At 37.7% G+C, this 18,899-nt stretch overlaps 3 protein-coding genes across 4 annotated transcripts; all 3 read left to right on the top strand.

Annotated features, from left to right (window-relative positions):
- Positions 1-226: 226 nt before the first annotated feature.
- LOC143892536 ((RS)-norcoclaurine 6-O-methyltransferase-like) lies at positions 227-1,631 on the top strand. The gene is made up of 2 exons (XM_077397240.1): positions 227-1,020; positions 1,220-1,631. The coding sequence occupies exons 1-2, from the start codon at positions 262-264 to the stop codon at positions 1,511-1,513; spliced, it is 1,053 nt and encodes a 350-aa protein (XP_077253355.1). The 5' UTR covers positions 227-261; the 3' UTR covers positions 1,514-1,631.
- A 3,034-nt stretch (positions 1,632-4,665) lies between these two features.
- On the top strand, positions 4,666-13,945 carry LOC143845818 (polyadenylate-binding protein RBP47B'-like). The gene is made up of 8 exons (XM_077354224.1): positions 4,666-4,932; positions 6,808-7,291; positions 8,274-8,350; positions 8,433-8,563; positions 9,026-9,122; positions 10,146-10,326; positions 13,033-13,126; positions 13,508-13,945. The coding sequence occupies exons 1-8, from the start codon at positions 4,807-4,809 to the stop codon at positions 13,596-13,598; spliced, it is 1,281 nt and encodes a 426-aa protein (XP_077210339.1). The 5' UTR covers positions 4,666-4,806; the 3' UTR covers positions 13,599-13,945.
- An 894-nt stretch (positions 13,946-14,839) lies between these two features.
- On the top strand, positions 14,840-18,349 carry LOC143845816 (uncharacterized). 2 transcript variants are annotated; one of them, XM_077354223.1, is made up of 6 exons: positions 14,840-15,111; positions 15,273-15,307; positions 15,406-15,473; positions 15,914-16,450; positions 17,063-17,237; positions 18,040-18,349. In XM_077354223.1, the coding sequence occupies exons 1-6, from the start codon at positions 14,967-14,969 to the stop codon at positions 18,199-18,201; spliced, it is 1,122 nt and encodes a 373-aa protein (XP_077210338.1). In that variant the 5' UTR covers positions 14,840-14,966; the 3' UTR covers positions 18,202-18,349. The 2 variants fall into 2 exon arrangements, with proteins under 2 accessions (XP_077210338.1, XP_077210337.1); XM_077354222.1 differs by having other exon boundaries at positions 17,060-17,237.
- Positions 18,350-18,899: the final 550 nt, after the last annotated feature.

Here is an 18,899-nt window from a genome sequence, read left to right as displayed (position 1 = left end):
TCCTTTCAATAATCCTTTTCCTTAAAACCCGAACCCTTTGGTCATTTTTCTCTTAAAAAAACATGTGAAGTTGTGAACCCAAGAAGTCTTTGCCAAGATATAGCACGTAAAAATGGTTTTTTTTTTCACCCAATATACAATTCCAATAAAGTAGCATTGTAACTCACTATATAAATCGATGGGGGAAACAAGCAGTGAGCATCTCTCTTCTTCGATCTAACAAAGAGTCGAGGGACCACACATCCAAGAAGAAGAAAAGCAATGGGGCTAGAAGCAAGAGAAGAACTGAAAAATCAAGAGCTGGATGATCTTGCTCTTGTTTGGAGCCACATGGTGGCATCCACGGACTCTTTAGTACTCAAATGGACACTTGATATGAGCATTACAGACATCATTCATCGGCATGGGGAACCCATGACTCTTTCTCAAGTGGGTGCATCTCTACCCGTGCCTTGTGGGAACTATGACATCCTTCGCCGTTTGATGCGTTACTTGGTGCACATGAAGCTCCTCAGAGCCCAAGGAGATGATTTGTATCACCTCACTTCGGCATCACAATTCATCCTTGTCGATGACGCGAAGAGCTTAGTCCCATTTGCCCGGCTTATACAGCAAGGGGACGTTGAAGGCAGATGCCAAGCATTATGCTGTTTGTTGGAAGCAAAGGGAGCTACGTCGGCCTTTGAGACAGTGAAAGGAGAAGACATGTGGAGCCATGCCGCTAAGAATGCCGAACATAACAAGCTCTTCAATGTGGCCATGGCTTGTGATGCTCGATTAGTGACCCCTGCCCTGATCGATGGTTGTAGAGATATTTTCCAAGGGATCAAATCTTTGGTGGACGTCGGTGGAGGCACAGGCACTGCCTCGAGGGGCATTGCCAAGGCATTTCCACATATAAAGTGCAGCATCCTTGATCTTCCTCACGTTGTCGAGACCATACCCGACTACCCCGACGTGGAACGTGTGGCAGGAGACATGTTTTCTTTCATACCCCGCAACGACGCTGTTATGATGATGGTAAGTATATTTAGTTTTGCTTCATTTCTGAATTTTGTTAATTTAGGACTCGCTATCTTGCTATTCCAAGGGCTTATAAGGACCTGGGCATCCTCCCCTTAACAACTAGCTTTTAAAAGTGAATTCTACCTGGGTCCAAACATGCTAATGATATAAGGCTACATTATTGTTAATGGTATGTATCATGTCTTGTTTGTAGAAAATACTGCATGATTGGGATGACGAGGACTGTGTGAAGATTCTGAATAGATGCAAGGAAGCCATACCAAAAGAGGGAGGGAAGGTGATTATAGTAGACATTGTGTTGGATATTGATGAAGGTCACGAGATCACTCGAACCCGATATGCTTTTGATGTGATAATGATGATATCCACTGGTGGTAAGGAAAGGACTGAGAAGGAATGGAGAAAGCTTCTCTTAAATGCTGGATTCAGTCAATGTGAGATAACACTTATTAACGCCCTGCAGTTTGCCATCATCGCATCTCCTTAATCTCTCTTCTGTGTTTTGTTTATTTCTCCCTTGGCATCTTATATTGCTTTGTCATTAATGCTTGGACGTATGGCAGTGGAGATTATGGTTTGTTTTGAATAAGATATGGTTCCGTTGTTTCTTATCAGACTCTAAATGGACTATCTCATGTGGGACATAATACAACCTTCATTAAATTTAATGGGGCCCAAACACAACTTAGTCTCGGAAAATGCCTGCTTTTACTTATAGGCTAAACATGAGGGGTAATTTTTTGGATATAATTGAGGGCTCCGATACTTCATGCCTCTCATATTCATCACAGGTGGCCTTGCATTTCCTTTTGACAAGGAATAAGATTGTATTAATCTCGGCAATTACGAAGATCGCCAATGCGTACTTATATAAAGCACTTAAACAGATAAATAAAGGCGATAAGGATAAGCATGGTGAAGCTAATCTTAATTTATCTTAACTACCTAATCTGGTTAGGTAGCCTAATCTGATATCTCTTAACATGCGCCTCAGACGTACGTGGATTAAAAAATCGACATGCGCGCGTTTAATATTACAGTAAAATTTCCCATTTCAAAAAAAATATTACAGTAAAATTTTCCAATTAAAAGTCCCCAATTTGATGTATGATATTGAATATTGATAAACTGTCTATTGAAGATGCCACTTGATATATTTTGTCGATGTTACTGAAGACGATGATTTATGTCTATTGTCGGATGACTAACGTTGCTTGTCGAAGATTATGTTGCTTGGAAGATGAGCCTTAATAGGCTTGATAAGACTCTAGCCTTGATGGATGAGTTTTCATGGACCGATTTTAGACTCATGGACCGATTTTAGATATCGATCTTCAAGGTTTAATCGGTTTTAGATATTGATCTTTAAAGAAATGAGACACAATGGACCAAGCCTAAATGGGCAAATCATTATGGTCGATTTTAGTTTACGATTCTCATGAAATTAAACATCATGTGTTAGATTTTGATGCCAATTCTCATGGAATTTGAAACTACTCTCTCAATCACGCATCTCAAGGAAAGAGCACCTCTACTGAGTAGAGCTCCTACTTCAGATACGCACCTCAAAGAGGTACCTCATCTGAAATATGCGAAAGAGGGGGAAAAACAATAAAATGTGAATAGAAGCGACAGCTATACGGTTCCTCTATAGATCGTAGGGCTAGGATCATCCTATGGAAAATGAATTTTTAGGCCCACCCTATTTACGTTGTGACCCATCAAATGGATGGTTTGGATCATCATATGGTGTAATCTGTACAGTGCTCGATTAAAAATACTAGACTATACGGGGATACACCATATAAAATATTTCTTGAATTATTATGAATAGTTGTCAAGATCATGTGATGTTTTCTAAGTGTATATATGTACTTATTCTAGTGTTTCATAAAGTTTTTTTTTTTAATTCTATTATTTGCATATGTTTACATACATTTCTGTGATTTTGCAGAGAATTTCCAACCAAACCGAAACGATTCCATGGCAACCAAAATTTAAAACTTTGATCCAAAGATAAATAAATCATGAGAATGATCTTAAGCTTTTAACTTAGAAAAAGGATAACGGGTATCGAACACTGTCAATAAATGTAGACACATAAAGGCTTTATCAAATTTCCAAAAACCAACTGTTTCTTAGACATAATGGCACACTCCATGATTAAAAGAAAAAATAGCAAAAAAAACATTGAAAAGAGAAATTTTCAAAACACTAGAATTGAGACTCTAGTTCTAATTTCCAACAACGCCCTCACATTCATATAAATTGAAATCTTCCACCGGAAAGTTTAAATATTCACCCACAACCAAGAAAATTTTATGATGAGAAAATAAATGGAACCAAAGAAGTAGCTTTACCTTGGTGTCGATGGCTTTGAAGACGATGCCGTAGGTACCTCGAGGAACTCACACTTGAGGTATCGGTCTTCAAATCGTTTGGAAAGCAATGGATCTTCTACATATTTCGGTTCGGACATTGCCAATCTCTTCTTCCTCATCTTCTCTTCGGGTCTTGTGGGAGGAATCCGGTCTGAGCATCTTCGGGCCGCGTTGTTCATGTGAGGAACTCTAAAAATTGGGAGTCCTTCATAGTCACAGAAGGAGTTCTGTTCTTCTGACATGAGATTACATGGCTAGAGACATGGAAGAAAAAATGGAAGACAAGTGAGCTGCAGGAGAGGAAGCTAGAGGGGGATTCTTCAAATGTCATTTCTTAGGTTCATGACACGAGCATTGGTCCATAGAGATTAGCAAGATTTTTGGATGTGATTAGTTCTATGATCAATGGTAGCTTCGTCTCTTTTGTTCATATTCCCAGGAGTGCCAATGATCTAGTGGATCGACTTGGCTAAATCCGTGACATTGAGGGACTCCGTTTATTACAGCTCCTCTCTCCACATTGATGTGAATTTGTTATCTTCATCCTTGGCTCTCAATATAGTATCTTCTCTCAAAAAGGAGGGGTAAAGAGGAGTGTTTTTATACATGCGATGATGAGAATAATGGGTGAGATGAGATCCTGAGAGGGCATTTTTAATCAATTTGCAATAAGGAACGGGTATGAAGCATCATTTTTTAGGGTAAAAATCTAGGGAAAGCCACTAAAAACGTCACACCAAAACATATTTACTAGAATCCCCCCAAAATTTTCTTAATTTCCATTATTACCTTGTGTCTTAAATAACTTTGAATATTTTTTGGGTGATGATATTTTCACCCCCTGCATTACGTGCACGCTCCCATTGTAACGTGATTTGACGTGAAAAGTGGGCAACCTTTTTGACGTCAAATCATGTTAAAAGGAGAGCCTGCGTAATGCAGGTGGAGTGAAAATATCATCTCCCTTCTTCTTCTTTTTTACCGATTTTACCCTTATTTACAAATAGAGTTTCTTTGGTTCCCCTGGCTTACCTATTTCAGCTACTGCTCATGATGATCTCTGACTTTGATTATGCAAGGCTATGCTCTACCAGCCCCACCGATACCTACCTGTAGAGTAGAGTCAAATTATGGATGACGGGTGATTGCACGCATATGTGGGGAATAGACCTATCCTAAAGTGGGTTAGGGATACCCTATGCACACATATGTGGACAGCATTAGACAAATTCATCCATAAAATCTCTACCTCATTGCCCCTCGTTAACAATATTCTTTTAACCCTACTGACAAAGTGGCCCACGGTTTGCATTACTTTCTAAAAGATACTGTACTGTTCAAGCTTTCACCATTACAAAGTAATTAACTACCAAAACCCCAGAGAGAGAGAGAGAGAGAGATGATTTCTTCTCAACCCTACCACCAACCCTCCTCTGAGGAAGAGATTAGAACACTTTGGATCGGAGATTTGCAGTACTGGGTCGACGAAAGCTACCTCCATACCTGCTTCGCTCACACTGGAGAGGTCTTTTTCTTCTTCATCTTTCTAGGGTTCCATATTCTCTTTTAGTTTCTTGTCTTTTTTTCTTCATTTCTTATATTCTAATTCGAATTTTGAAGAGTCAGGGGCTGTTTGGATACCTGGATTTTAGAATCCAATTTTTAGTTTCAAAGCAGTGTAAAAGAGGGGCGAGAAATCAGCGGTCTCCTTCTTCTCTCTGCCTCCCATCCAGGATTTTGAGGAAATCCACAATTTTCAAATCCTTTATACAAACAGAGCCCCTTAGGGTCGAGATTTCATATCGCCTATCATCGTATTTCTCGTGCATTCGTTATACTTTTATTTTCTTTTACTAGGGTTTTATTGGTTTCTAGGGTTTTTTTTTTTTTTTTTTTTTTTTGTCACAGGGTTTCTTTTTTTTTATTTTAATTGAGTTGGTTTGAATTTTGAGATATTAGGGTTGATTTTTTTTCCAGTAAGTAAATATCACTATCTGATCCCGCAATGGCGGGAGCCTTCTGCACTGGGCCGTCCTTTTTAAGTAAATATTACTATTTGATTTTTAGTTAGTTATAGGACTAATTTTTAAATTGAGTTGGTTTGAATTTTGCGATATTAAGGTTGATTTTTTCCCCCAAACCCTGCATTTAGAAATGGGAGCAGAAATCCCGCAAGCTCCAGCCCCACTACCGGTAGAACGGGTAGAAGAATTTGTGAAAGCTGCTCAAGACTCCGCATTAGAGGGGGTATGATGATCAAATCATATGGTTGCTAAAAGTGCAAAAATTAAATAAGGTAACTTGAAAGTTTCTCGGCTTATTAGGTTTATAGGTGTAATATTTGAGTTTAGAAAAATATTGTTGTTAGAATTTTCCAAGTGTGGGAATATAATGATTTATTCTTGGCAGCATTCCAAGTCACTCCTAATCCCGGAGTTCCACCGGAGGAAGCAGGGGCTGTTTAATTGTTGCACTTTTAACACCCATATGATTTTTCTAAACTCAAATATTACACCTATAAACCTAATAAGTCGAGAAACTTTCAAGTTGCCTTATTTATTTTTTGCACTTTTAACACCCACATGATTTGATCATCATACCCCCTCTAATGCGACGTCCTGAGCAGCTTCCGCGAATTGATCTACAGGTTCTACCAGCAGTGGGGCTGGAGCTTGCAGGATTTCTTCTCCCAGTCTCACCTGCAGGGCTGATTAGGGTGGCATCACTGTAAGGCAAAGGAATTTGTGAAATATTAGGGTTGATTTAGTTTTTCCAACAAGTAAATATCACTATAAGGCAAGGGAACAAGGTGCAAGGAAGCCTTTTTTTCTTTGGATGTGTAGTCCAAGTTAATAGAGAGTGAGGCTATCATCTTATGGTCTTCACCATGAGTACTTGATCCTCAAGCTTATGTTGTAAATTACAAAGATCCAACCTATCGAGGTTAATCTTTTTCTCGATTTGATGCTGATGAGGGAAAATGTGCTTCACTTTATCTTGCAATTCAAGGAAGAAGTTGTTGCAAATACAAAGAAAACAATTTAGAAGCATAGTCTACTACTTATAGACTACACTCAAAATTGTATGATTTGAAAATAAAACTTAAGGCTCTTAGCTAAAGTAACTTGTAGAATTGCATGTTAGACATTAGGAGTTTAAAATGACCCAAGCCTACTTTTAAATAATCTATGGCGATTTTCTTCAGAATTTAGAAACTCATTTTATACTTCATTAGAACGATAAATCATTCTGTGGTTTTTTTTCTTACAGATAAAAAAAAATCTCTATTTCTATTTTTTTCTGAAAAATGAAATTGGAGATGTTTTCTTACAAATGAAAAACATCACATGCACATGATTTTATTTATCGTGTTAAAAAAGTTGTTTCACCTGAATTATAGGTACTTTCAATAAAAATTATACGTAACAAGATCACTGGCCAGCCCGAGGGTTACGGTTTTGTGGAGTTAGTTTCCCATGGAGCTGCTGAAAGGATTCTGCAAACATACAACGGGACGCAGATGCCCGGAACAGAACAAACATTTAGGCTGAATTGGGCTTCTTTCGGCGGTGGAGAGAGGCGCCTTGATGGCGGACCTGAGCATTCTCTTTTTGTAGGGGATTTGGCACCTGATGTTACGGATTATTTGTTGCAAGAGACGTTCCGAGCTCAATATCCATCGATAAGAGGTGCCAAGGTGGTAATTGACCCTAATACAGGGCGTTCAAAGGGTTATGGGTTTGTTAAATTTTTTGACGAGATGGAAAGAAACCGTGCCATGACTGAAATGAATGGGGTATATTGCTCAACAAGACCTATGCGTATCAGTGCTGCTACTCCGAAGAAGACTACTGGTTTTCCTCAGCAGTACCAAGCTACTAAAGGTAATCGTTGCTCTATGTGTGAATTATTATGGATTCTTTTTCAACACTTGCAGTATTTACTAGCATGCATTTTTTTTTATTCTTTTTGTTTTGTATTTTGGTTTTCAATCTTTAACAAATGTCAGAGACAAACATTTTGGCTGCCTGCTGGCTTTTCTGGCACGATTGCTCCTTGTTCATGTCATTTTATCTGTTTGAATGAATGGTTTTAGCACTATTGAAATTCCAGAGCCCCTTTGGTGTGGAGTTTCATAAAAGCATCATCCTCAATTGACCTATTTTTCTTAATAGGAGCTTAACTTGAACCATTCTCATGAGATTCAAAACGTCTGCTGAGAACCAAAACCTTAAAAACGTCATCCTTGATTGACCTGTTTTTCTTAATTGGAGCTTAACACTGGACCATTCTCATGAGATTCAAACTGCCTGCTGAGAACCAAAAGCTTTCTATTATTTATGCCAAACTATATAAATGAGTCCTGACATCTATTATTTATCTAATTCAGTCATGCTTTGCATTGTTTTGGCTCGATGGAGTTGATTCAGAAATATCATGTCAATCCATCGTGTTTGCATTGTCTATTTTTGGTGAACCATGAACAAAAATCAGGCTTCTATACTATAAGACATGGTCTGAACTGTTGATTGAGATGGTGTCCCACCATGTCAAACTTAGTACTTACCGAATACCGAGTCACAATTAGTTGAGCTCCAGGGAGTTGCACTAGATTTGGCATAGCTAAAGCAACCAACTTGCATGAGTTACTTCTCTTACATCTTAGTCTTGAAACCGTGGTCATGTCCACTTACATCAATTCAACAAAGGGCATTCTTTTGAATTTCTTCTTAATCATAATCTCATGCGAAAATTACATGCACAGCATAGTTATCCTATTTCAACGTTCATGTCTTAAGCAATCCTTTGATACTTGGTTCTGGACAAAGTTGCAATGGCCTTCACTTTTTATGCTTTCATTGGCAGCTGTATATCCTATGCCAACTTACGGAACACCACCAGTGCAGGCATTTCCAGCTGACAATGATATCGCTAACACAACAGTAAGCCCACATGTGATTCCTTCAACCATGTTATGCATTCCTTGTCTTATGGAGCTCTTATTATTCTGTCATTCGTATGCAGATATTTGTTGGTGGTTTGGACGCTAATGTCACGGATGATGAACTAAGGCATATCTTTGCTCAGTTTGGGGAGCTTGTTTATGTTAAAATACCCATGGCTAAAGGATGTGGCTTTGTGCAGTTTGCCACGAGGTATGTTGGAAATGTAATGAACCATTTATTTCACTTCAATTCCTCAATTATCCTAATCAAATGCAAAACAAAATGATAAAAAAAAATGCCGGCTGTTGTTGGTATATGTGCTTGTCATTTTGGGCACATGTAAACTATTTGTAATATTGTCTTTCAAAAAAAAAAAAAACTGTTTGTAATGTGACATTCTTCATTCTGCCCATGCATCTTTTTCTCTTTTGAAGGAGAGGTTATATGGTTCTTTAGTTAGTAGGCTCATTTTGTTGATGTGATGGGATTGTGATCATATCAATTTACATATGCCCGTTTGTGGGTTAGCCGTTTGTTTAACATGATCTTTTATTTAGTTATTGGAAATTTAATGAAATAGTTCTTAATTTTTTGTACCTTCCAATTTGTCACATATTGGATTTCTAACAAGTTCTTGTATTATTTATTGATATTTCTGTCCTTGTTGTATAGGGCATCTGCTGAAGAAGCAATACAAAGGTTGCATGGAACTATGATTGGTCAACAGACAGTCCGCCTTTCATGGGGTAGAAGCCCACTAGCTAAGCAGGTGAAATTCATTGCTTCTGATGTCTGTTGAATGCTACTATGTGAAATGAGATATGTTACTTAATCTTGCTCTATGAGATCTTTTTTCTCTGCCTCCTCGTTCTGGGACGTGGTCAAAAGTACGGAAATCTTAAAAGATAAAGAAAGTTCACAAGATTACAGATTTAAGAAGAACAGGGACAAGATAATATCTCTTCTTTTATTATTTTAGTCACAGGAAGGCTCCCGCCATTGTAGGATCTGGGGAGGGCTAGATGTACGCAGCCTTACCCCTGCTTTGCAGAGAGGCTGTTTCCGTGACTCAAACCCATGACCACCAGGTCACAATGTACTCAGCCAGTAGCAGGGTAACTGGGTAAGCCGTTGAATACAATCAATGGGTCATATTTTTGTTGATAAATTAAAAAAATACACTGGGGATAATTTATCTTAGAATATATGAGTGAGATGTAGCATAAAAAATTATGACTGACATGTTATTTGCTTTTCAATTTACCCATACTATTCTATTCCAGATCTCCAATTATTAAATGCTTTTGGACAGATAGATGGAACTTTAAATCTTGGTGATTCAAAATGGGAGTGTACTGTCTCTTTGTGGAAATCAAAATTTCACTTCAATAATCACTACTCTAGTCTTTTTTCTTATCTGATGTGCTGCGTTCTCTTTACAATATTGTTAATTTTGATGAAATGTTTGTAAGCTACTTACTGTATGATGATATTCGGTATAGGTTAAATATTATATGATCATATAAAATTGAAAAATTGCATGGGCATGTAAGAATGACTTGAAAATTATGTCTTCTGGAATGATTTTTATCATAGTGATGGAATACTATCTTGTGACTTTCAGTTGGCATTTGTCCCTTATTAACTGGACATGATCAAAATGTCTCTGCTCATAAAAAGGAGTTTTACATATTGCTTCTTTGTAAATTCCAATAAATAATCACTTATTTGATAAATTGAGACTTAGATTTACACTGTTCCTGATATCATGCGTGTGCCAACAATATTGCAGGACCAACCAGGTAGCTGGGATCAACAAGCAGATCCTAATCAATGGAATGGTGCTTATTATGGTTATGGGGGCTATGATGCCTATGCTTATGGGGCGTCTCATGATCCATCATTATATACATATGGTGCTTATGCTGGATACGGACAATATCCTCAACCACAATATCCTCAACAGGCAAGCAGTACATAAGCTTCTGTTTGGATTTATACCTAAATTGTAATCTAGGTGCCATTTGGGACCTTGGGACATTGCGGTTTATATATAATTTGGGGAAAAAACACTGCAATTTGAGTGAACATCCAAACATATTCCAAGTCATCTTTCTTTGTTTTTTTTCTTGAGGTAACTTCAAATTGTTTTCTGATTGCTTGAATTGACTTGAAGTACCGGGAAAAAGTTATGGAGTAGTCTTGCTGATCGAACAGTTGAAAAAAATTATATCCTCATATTTCCACTTTAGATGATTATGGTGTTGAAACAAAGAGCTCGGTAGCCAGAAGTACATTTTATTCATTCATCTTGAGCTAATGCAACAAAACAATAGGGAAGGTTTGAAAAACATGGCTCTTACTAGAAGAGGGTTGAATCCAAATCAAGAAATCAACCCAACTCAATCAAGTCACAGAGTTTTCAAATATATGTTAAATCATAGGTCAAAAAATCTTGAGTAAACAAAATATTAGATCCTACTTGAGTGCATATAGGGTGAAAACTGCATACAGGTGTGTGCTATATTGATAATTTTCTGTGGGTGTAAAGTTCACATGACTAGTGCTAACAAATTCTGAGTGTGGAGCTCATGGAAATTAAAGAGATATGCACACTGAAAGAAAAAGAACCAAATTCCCCTTTAGACTTATGGGTTCTTTTTCATAAAGTGTAGGGGGGACACACATCTCTTGCACTAGGTCGCTATTTACATCTCTGATTTTGCAGGGTTTATACCTCTGGTTATCCATCACAAAAACTTTGACCTTTGTCAAGTGAAGCTTTAGGAAATGTCGAGCCATTCGTGGCTGGACTTTTTAACAAAGTCAAATTTTTACTACCCTAGAAAGGGAGTGCAATTCAAATTTTAACAAATTATAACTACCCTAGATTACATGCACTAAGCCTTTTCTTCCGCAAGACTTCAATTTCTTCTTCTTCTTCTTCTTGCAGTTTGGAATTGACCAAGTGTGATCACTTGGTGTCTTTTCGGAATCTTCTGACGCTTTAATCAGCTTCTGACCCCTCAGTTTAATAGAGACCAATAAGTTTACAGTAACGTCAAGGGAACCTGATGTAGGTGAACACGGAATAGGGGAAGCAAGTCAGTACAAGGCATGCCCTAAAATGGAGACCAAATGCTGTAAATCTTAAGAACTAAATATTGACAATCACTAAAAAGGTAGTCAATCAGACTTGCAGAGGACAATGAAGTTGTTTCTATATCTAGTTTAGATGACCCTTAAGAGGGAGGTGAGCATATTGTGATTCTTATATAGGTACCGTAAGGAGGAAGACCGAACATATTGTGATTCTGATTTAGGTGCCACAAAGATGGGGCCAAATAGATAAAACAGAAAAGAAAGCGAATATTCTCTCCGTTAGAAGAAAAATTACATGTTACCTTTCAGCTATAATTTGGCCGACACTTCGAATTTATTCTGGACACACGTGTCACGACACGACACAGGTGTCCCACGTTTCAACACTCCTTTTGAAACTTCTAAATGTACTCGTAGAAGTGTCAGACTTAATGCGGGCGTGTCAACACGTTTTTGTACTGTGTCAAGTGACATTCTGTTTTAGTATTGAATATTGTGTCTACCTTTTTATTATTAACTCTTTTATTATAAACTCTTCTTTTAGCTCTTCTTTAGCTAATATTTGATGTTATATCCCTACTCCTAAACCTAAAACCTAAATGAACTCTTATTCCAATATTATATTCATTGTATCCTATTGCTCTCCCTTTCTCATTGCATAGTGGAGACTAAAGAGAATAGATTAAATTGATGAATGCATTATTATTTGACTATCTCATGTTTGTTTTAGATTATAGTTGATTAATCCTAAGACTTATTAGTTTGTTAAATGAAAACCACATTTATATTGTTACAAATTATGATAGTAATTATTTATGTACATGTATAGATGTGTAACTATTTCTAGATTTTTAGGAGTACCATGTTAAAACACCTTGCATCCATGTCGAAACTCGACACACGAATCCGTGTCCACAAATTATCATTATATATATTTTCTGTTTTATATGTGTCCTCGTTTCTAAATTTGGGGATTTTGCCATGTCCGTGTCGACACTCGACACTTGTGTCCGTGTCCACAAATCATAGCCTTTCAGTTTCCTGTTCTAATGAAATAGTTACTGGTTACCTTTAAAAAAAAGAATGGAAAGAAAGCTCGTTTCTTGGAAGAAAAATTACCTGTCGTTTGGCCACAAATAGTTCTCAAGAACAATTTTGCCTTCTCCCTTTCAGGGCATGTCTTGTAGTGATTTCCCCATTCAAGGTTCACCCAAATTAGTGTCATTTGAGTGGCTATACTTGCTTTTTCTTCTTTAAAGACAAACTATCAGATTAAGAGCATTATCACCTGTCTAAGCTGATTGGATTTATCCAATAGCCCATCTTTGAATTTGTTCTAGTAGGAGTAGCTGGCTTAAATGTCAGGTACACATTTACTCTGATATTGTTGCAGATAATTCTTTCCTGTTTTATTCTTTTCATCATTTGATTGTTGAAGGCCTTGACGTGTTTTGTTTGACTCACATTGAATGATGAGTTGTTAACATCCTTTTCTCAATGAAAGTCAATTATAGGCTAGATCGAGCCTAGGTTATCGTGACAACCGAATTTTCTTTTGCTCTCTTTTCAGGCCGAAGCTGTTCAAGAAATGGCAGCTATGGTTGCTTCAGTTCCAACGATGGAACAACGGGAAGAAGCCTTCGATCCTTTGGCTACACCAGATGTGGATAAGTCGGTTCTTTTTTTCCCTCCTTTGCATTTCTTTTAGGGAAATGATATCAGCACAACCATGTTTTGATAATTGCACAAATCCATCTTGTCTTTTTATATTTAACTGGCTTGTGAGAGCTTTTTTGGGAACTGTAATAACCTTTGAAAACTCTTTAAATAATAAAAGACAAGATGGGCTAGCGCAAATATCAAAACATGGGGGTTGAGCCTCTAGCTCATTGGTAAAAGGCTTTGTCCCTCAACCAAGAGGTCGGAGGTTCGATCCCAGCTTACCTACCAAAACATGGTTGTGCTGATATCATTTCCCTTATTTATAGTAAACTCGTCTTTTAGTTTATTTCCATTTATCATGGGTGTTTAAACTCTGGACTCTGTCGCTAGGTTAAATGCAGCTTATCTTTCTGTCCACGAAAGAGCCATGGTGGGACGGCCCTTATGGTTGAAGACCTCAGCAGTTTCTCAGCCAGCTTAACTCGATGCTGTAGCTATGCGTTCAGTTCCCTTCACTCTTCCTTATTCTGTGTGGATCATTCCAAAGGATGAAACCGAAATATTCCTGCAAGTAGATCGAAACCAGACTCCTCCTTTTAAAAGGAATTGAGCACAAGGTTAACAAAAACTTTTGGTGCTAATAATCTAGAATCCATGGCATGTTTGGCACTGTTGGGTGAGGTTTGAGCTTTTGGGTACTGCTAAGAGATAAGACTACTCCACTCCTGTGTTTTCGCCTACTATCATATGTTAGAACAGCTACATTTTTTTATGTCATTGCTATTGTATTGGACTTTTTACAATTTCTACAAGAAAACTCTTTACAAAGCTCTCTCATTAGTTCTACAAAGAAGTGAGATTATTAAATCATGAGAAATGGATATGTACGCACACCCACATTGTTCTCTTTATTTAATTTCTTCCAGTGGCTCCCATATTGGGGATCATGGTTTATAGTATTGCCTGATTTCCAGATGAGACATCTTTGATGTCAGGTGTACAATACAAGGAATAAAATGTCTATCCTCTTTATTCAGCAACCCATGACTCTAGAGATAGCTATCCCTGTGCCAAACAGTCCCATTTGATTTTCAGCTCATACATCAACGGCCCCAGTTAACAAACACCTTCCATTGCCACGTGTGGGGTGGAGATTGGTGCCAAGTGTGTATAGGTATTTTCTTATGAAATACGGTAGCCAGCAAAGTAAAATGGGGACCACTTATTTGGTGCACATCAAGCGATCCCAACCGTCCAATTCTGTCCTTGAAATGGATGGTTATTTGGGAAGATCTTCACAAATCACAAGCCAAGAGGGTGGAGGAGATTTTGAGGGGCATGATCCATCCATATGGACCTCTAGAAGATGAATGGTTGAGATTAAACATTACCTTGGGTCGATTTGGACCGTCCATTTGATTGAAATCACGCCAATCAAACAATCTTACTATCCAACTATGTTGCTCTTCTTGTTTAGTCATTCCAACGACCAAAAAATCATTTAATTGAATGCCAGGATCTGTCATATTTATGGACCATTGGATATTTAACATGGGTCCCATCAGGTAAGTAACGGTCCAGCTCAACCTAAGCTCAATAAACAAATATTGAAAAAGAAAAGGGGGAGCTCAGTGGGAAAAAAAATAAAAGTCTGCAACGGTCAAAAAATCATAAACACTAACGTTCACAAAAGCAAGAAGAACCCCCCGCCTCTCTCTCTCTCTCTCTCTCTCTCTCTCTAAGCAAACAATAATACATAGCTCGTTCTATTTCCTGGCTTTTCTCTTTTGTATTTGCTTTGTAGTCTCTCTCTTTCTTCTTCGTTCTGTTTTTGCAGATTTTCAAGGAAATGGAGCCTATGGATATAGATTGGAAGAACATCGACTCCAGATTCATCCAAGACGACTTGTATGAACACATAAATGCTCCAAAATGGTTCGATTTCTCTGCGCCGGACGAATCAGTAGATGACGAAGCCTGGTTTTGCAGGCCTGGTAAGATCCCATAAAATTTCCGATCCATCGTTTCCCACAATTTTCTTATATGCTGTTTGGTTACAATCCTGGATTATAACATCCATGTATCCAAAGTACGGTCCTTTAGATTTCATGAAAGTTTTAGCTGATTCGCTTTTTCTCTTGCGATTCTCTTCCAGATTGCCAGCATCCAAAGAGCGCAGATGATTTCAAGGTTTTGATTTTAGGAACCTCGTTTGTTTGAAGACATTTTCTTTTTACTCTTCCTCTCTTTGCTTTTTCTCTGCGTAATTGATTTAGCTGATTTCTCAGGTGAATAATCGTCTTGTGAGATCGGCCACCAGATGGGAAACTGTACCGTTAGGCGAAAGGAATCCCAGGTGATTATTCTTTTTTTTTGTTTTGGAAACCCTAGTTTCTCAAATCTCGTAAATGAATTTCTCGCGGTATTTTGTCGACCGTTGGAATTTATCCATCGCGAGATCTCAGGACGATAATATGAATTTCTCGACTTAGCCCTAGAGGGGGCTGGCTTGAGGGGAAAAAAAGGGTGACGAATTTATCACTTTTTCTGTCATTTTTGCTGGCGAACGAGTCCAACTGAGAGCGGAATTTCCGATTCAGATGACCAAACTACCCCTCTCACTATTCGTAAGTCTGATGACCGGTAGGGGGGTTAGATTAGTAAATTCCATAACAAGTAACGAAGAATCATTTCCCAATTCCCATTAATGAAACCGAGTCGCGACACGCCGATTCGTCCGATCGGAGTCATAGAACTCAACAAACTCCTCACTGATAATTTCGTTTTTCTTCACAGAGATGCGAACTTGAAAAGAAGAGGAATCCTTTCCACAATTCCCGCTCTACGAGACTTCAAATCGGAGAAAATCTCATCTAAAACACCTACAAAATTCCGTGAAGATAGCGAGAACGAGAATCCAAACTTCTCTTCATCTTCTTTTTCTACAATTACTACTCCATTGAAGAGCAGTAAAATCAATATCAAAGATTCAATCAAATCTAGCACAGAAAAGGCAAGGAAGAAGAAGAAGAAGAAACCTCATGCCGATTCCGATTCCGATTCCGATTCGTTGCAAGAAGAGAAAAAGAAGCTGCGGAGCACGCGCTCTGCCCGGAATCTGTTTGCCGGGAGAGAGATCTTGAATCAGGTGACGGAATTCTGCAGTGAATTGAAGAAATTAGCGTTGAATGTGACCACGGAGAGGGAGAAAAAGAGGAAGAAGAAGAAGGAAAAGGAGGAAGAGCCTTTGCTTGAGGAAATTTCAGGAGAGGGAGAGAAGATGAGAACCCAGAATTTAAATTCCAAGATTTTCAGTCCACAGGATTCAAACAAGTAAGCGCGCTTTACTTTCCCTTTCCTTTATTTTTTGCCAAGGTCTGCAATAATCGATTTTCTTAGGCAAAATTTATTTCATTTTCTATCATTCTATGATTTTTTTTTTGGTGGAAAGCTTTTTCTTTCTGATTCATGGATTTTATAATCTAGAATTGTAAAGTCCTGGATTTTACAAGCTAAAACCAGAATCTTACATATTCCTGGTTTTAGCTTACATTCTTATACCCAAACGGACAATAACATCTTCAAAATTGGAGCCCACTGAGATGAACGGTATGGATCATCCAACTAGTGAGCCCCACCAGATAACACACTTCTGATTTTATCTCATAATGATTTCAGACCGTTCATCTGGGATAGCCACACTCCCTAATTATTGCTGTAATGATGGCACTCTTCTTTTGTTATGGTTTCCTATTTAGCTCTTAATTGTTGCTACAGTTCCCAAAATATTAGCAATAGCCAATCAAAAAAGTGTTTAGCAGAGTGAGGGGTGCTATTACCAAGACAAGGGAGTGCTGATATCATTTTATTAGAGAGAGATTTACACGCTCACATGGATTTCTTAACTCTTAACTTGACGTTTCTATATGGAAATTGCTACAGAAGTGAAGAGAATGAAGAGGAGATTCATGTTTCGAGCGTGTTAAAGGAGAGTGGCGGAACAGAGCGAAAGTCCTTACAAGTTAGATCATGTCCTCCCACTCCTCAGCGCTTTCCATCGCCATGTAATCCACAAAAACTCACCAAAACTACTACCTTTCTTAAGCCCCCCAAGTCCAGAGTAAGTCCCCCCTTACTTCTTCCTTTCATGCATTGCGTACTTACCAATATGTGCTTGCTTAGAGACCCAATAATAAGTTTTGAACTCAAAGTCCAAATGCTGGGTTTGTTTTAGATTTTCTAAACCGATTTTGATTCCAAAACTGATTACTGGACTCAAAATTATGTTTAGGCCCGCTTTGTTTTGGATTTTGATAACAGTCCAAAACTAATTATTGGACTCAAATTTATGTTTGAGGTCTGACATTTTTATTTTTATTTTGAATGGCAATGTCTAAACATAGATAGACTAGGGAAATGATATATTTGCCCCCTTTTCTTCCCCAGGGGCTGCCCTCTTGTCATGTAAAAAGAGTAGCCATAAATACTATAGAGAGAGAGGAGGGGGGGTAGCCCAAGGAGGAGGGAGAGAGTATGTATGTCACTTCCCTTTGTATTTAGTGACTTATGAGAAGTAAAAGTAAAAGCTTTTGACTAAGTGTCATGATTTTGGGTAACTAATAGGAATATATTTTCATTTTATAGGTAAAATCCCTTATTTTAAAATCCATTCATTTGTCACTTCCCTTTGTATGTATGTCACTTCCCTTTGTATTTAGTGACTTATGAGAAGTAAAAGTAAAAGCTTTTGACTAAGTGTCATGATTTTGGGTAACTAATAGGAATATATTTTCATTTTATAGGTAAAATCCCTTATTTTAAAATCCATTCATTTGTTCACAGAGCTCTACATAATTTATAATATAATTTTGGATGACTTTTCTTGCAGTACTTTTTAATTTATTCATTAATTGATTGATCAGGTGAGAGGAATAATTCAAAATGTGGAGCAGAATATGATAACAAAGGAACTAGTAGTGGAGGAGGATGAAGAAAACAAGAAAATCTCAGTTTCTAGCACGGAAGTGAGGCCTCCTCTAGATATGTTCTGGTTCTTCAAGCCTTGCACATACCTTGCTGAATAAGTTGGTGTTTATCCTGTTGAAAATTTATATTCATATTCATTTCATTGATTCTTTGGATCAAAATGACATTATACAAATGGATATTGTATCCTCCTCCTAACATTCTTTTTCTTAGTTGATCAAATAAAATATATTTCTTTTCTCGTCTTTGATATTTCTCCTTTTTTGTTTTGATTTTATATTCTTTCTTGTCTTTGATTGATATTATGATATTTCTTTTTTATTTTGATTTTATAAAACTTTTAAAACGGTTAAAAGGTTTTGTCGGCCTCATCAAAATTTATTTTATAAAATCAAAATACCCAAAGACAATAAATGTTGGGGATCAAAGAGTGGTTGTATCAGAGAATACACAGATGTATGGAGCTTGTGGAGTTCAACTTCAGAGCAGCAGCATGTAACCTTTGGTCTGCATTACAAGTTGCATAACAATTTTTGGAGACAGTTTGATTTTCTTATTCAAGTGGTGGTGGTGGGGTAAATAGGAGGTAAAACATTCTTTAACTCAGTACAAAAAAGTGGTAGCCTTAAGTGTGTATGGCTTAACCCTCATATGGGGTAAATAGGGGGTAAAACATTCATTTACCCCCTCATCCGTCATCGATCCCAAAGTCGTGGGGTAAGTCGCATCTCTACTTGGAGGTCATAATTGGAAACGAGTTAAAGAGCTCTCTCTCTCTCTCTCTCTCTCTCTCTCT

The sequence above is a fragment of the Tasmannia lanceolata genome, unplaced genomic scaffold, assembly GCF_043159265.1.
Source record: "Tasmannia lanceolata isolate RefF3 unplaced genomic scaffold, GAP_Taslan_0.1 ptg000015l, whole genome shotgun sequence".
In the NCBI taxonomy this organism is placed as follows: Eukaryota; Viridiplantae; Streptophyta; class Magnoliopsida; order Canellales; family Winteraceae; genus Tasmannia; species Tasmannia lanceolata.
The sequence above is the reverse complement of the archived record's forward strand: the minus strand, read 5'-3'. Positions and strand labels throughout refer to the sequence as shown.

Excerpts from the sequence above, each read along its gene's own strand:
- LOC143845816 (XM_077354222.1), top strand. The coding sequence starts at position 14,967 with ATGGAGCCTATGGATATAGATTGGAAGAACATCGACTCCAGATTCATC. Across the intron at positions 15,474-15,913 it reads TTAGGCGAAAGGAATCCCAG|AGATGCGAACTTGAAAAGAA; the intron begins GTGATTATTCTT and ends TTTTCTTCACAG. Across the intron at positions 17,238-18,039 it reads TTAAGCCCCCCAAGTCCAGA|GTGAGAGGAATAATTCAAAA; the intron begins GTAAGTCCCCCC and ends TTGATTGATCAG.
- LOC143892536 (XM_077397240.1), top strand. The coding sequence starts at position 262 with ATGGGGCTAGAAGCAAGAGAAGAACTGAAAAATCAAGAGCTGGATGAT. Across the intron at positions 1,021-1,219 it reads ACGACGCTGTTATGATGATG|AAAATACTGCATGATTGGGA; the intron begins GTAAGTATATTT and ends TCTTGTTTGTAG.
- LOC143845818 (XM_077354224.1), top strand. The coding sequence starts at position 4,807 with ATGATTTCTTCTCAACCCTACCACCAACCCTCCTCTGAGGAAGAGATT. Across the intron at positions 4,933-6,807 it reads GCTTCGCTCACACTGGAGAG|GTACTTTCAATAAAAATTAT; the intron begins GTCTTTTTCTTC and ends CCTGAATTATAG. Across the intron at positions 10,327-13,032 it reads ATATCCTCAACAGGCAAGCA|CTGTTCAAGAAATGGCAGCT; the intron begins GTACATAAGCTT and ends TTCAGGCCGAAG.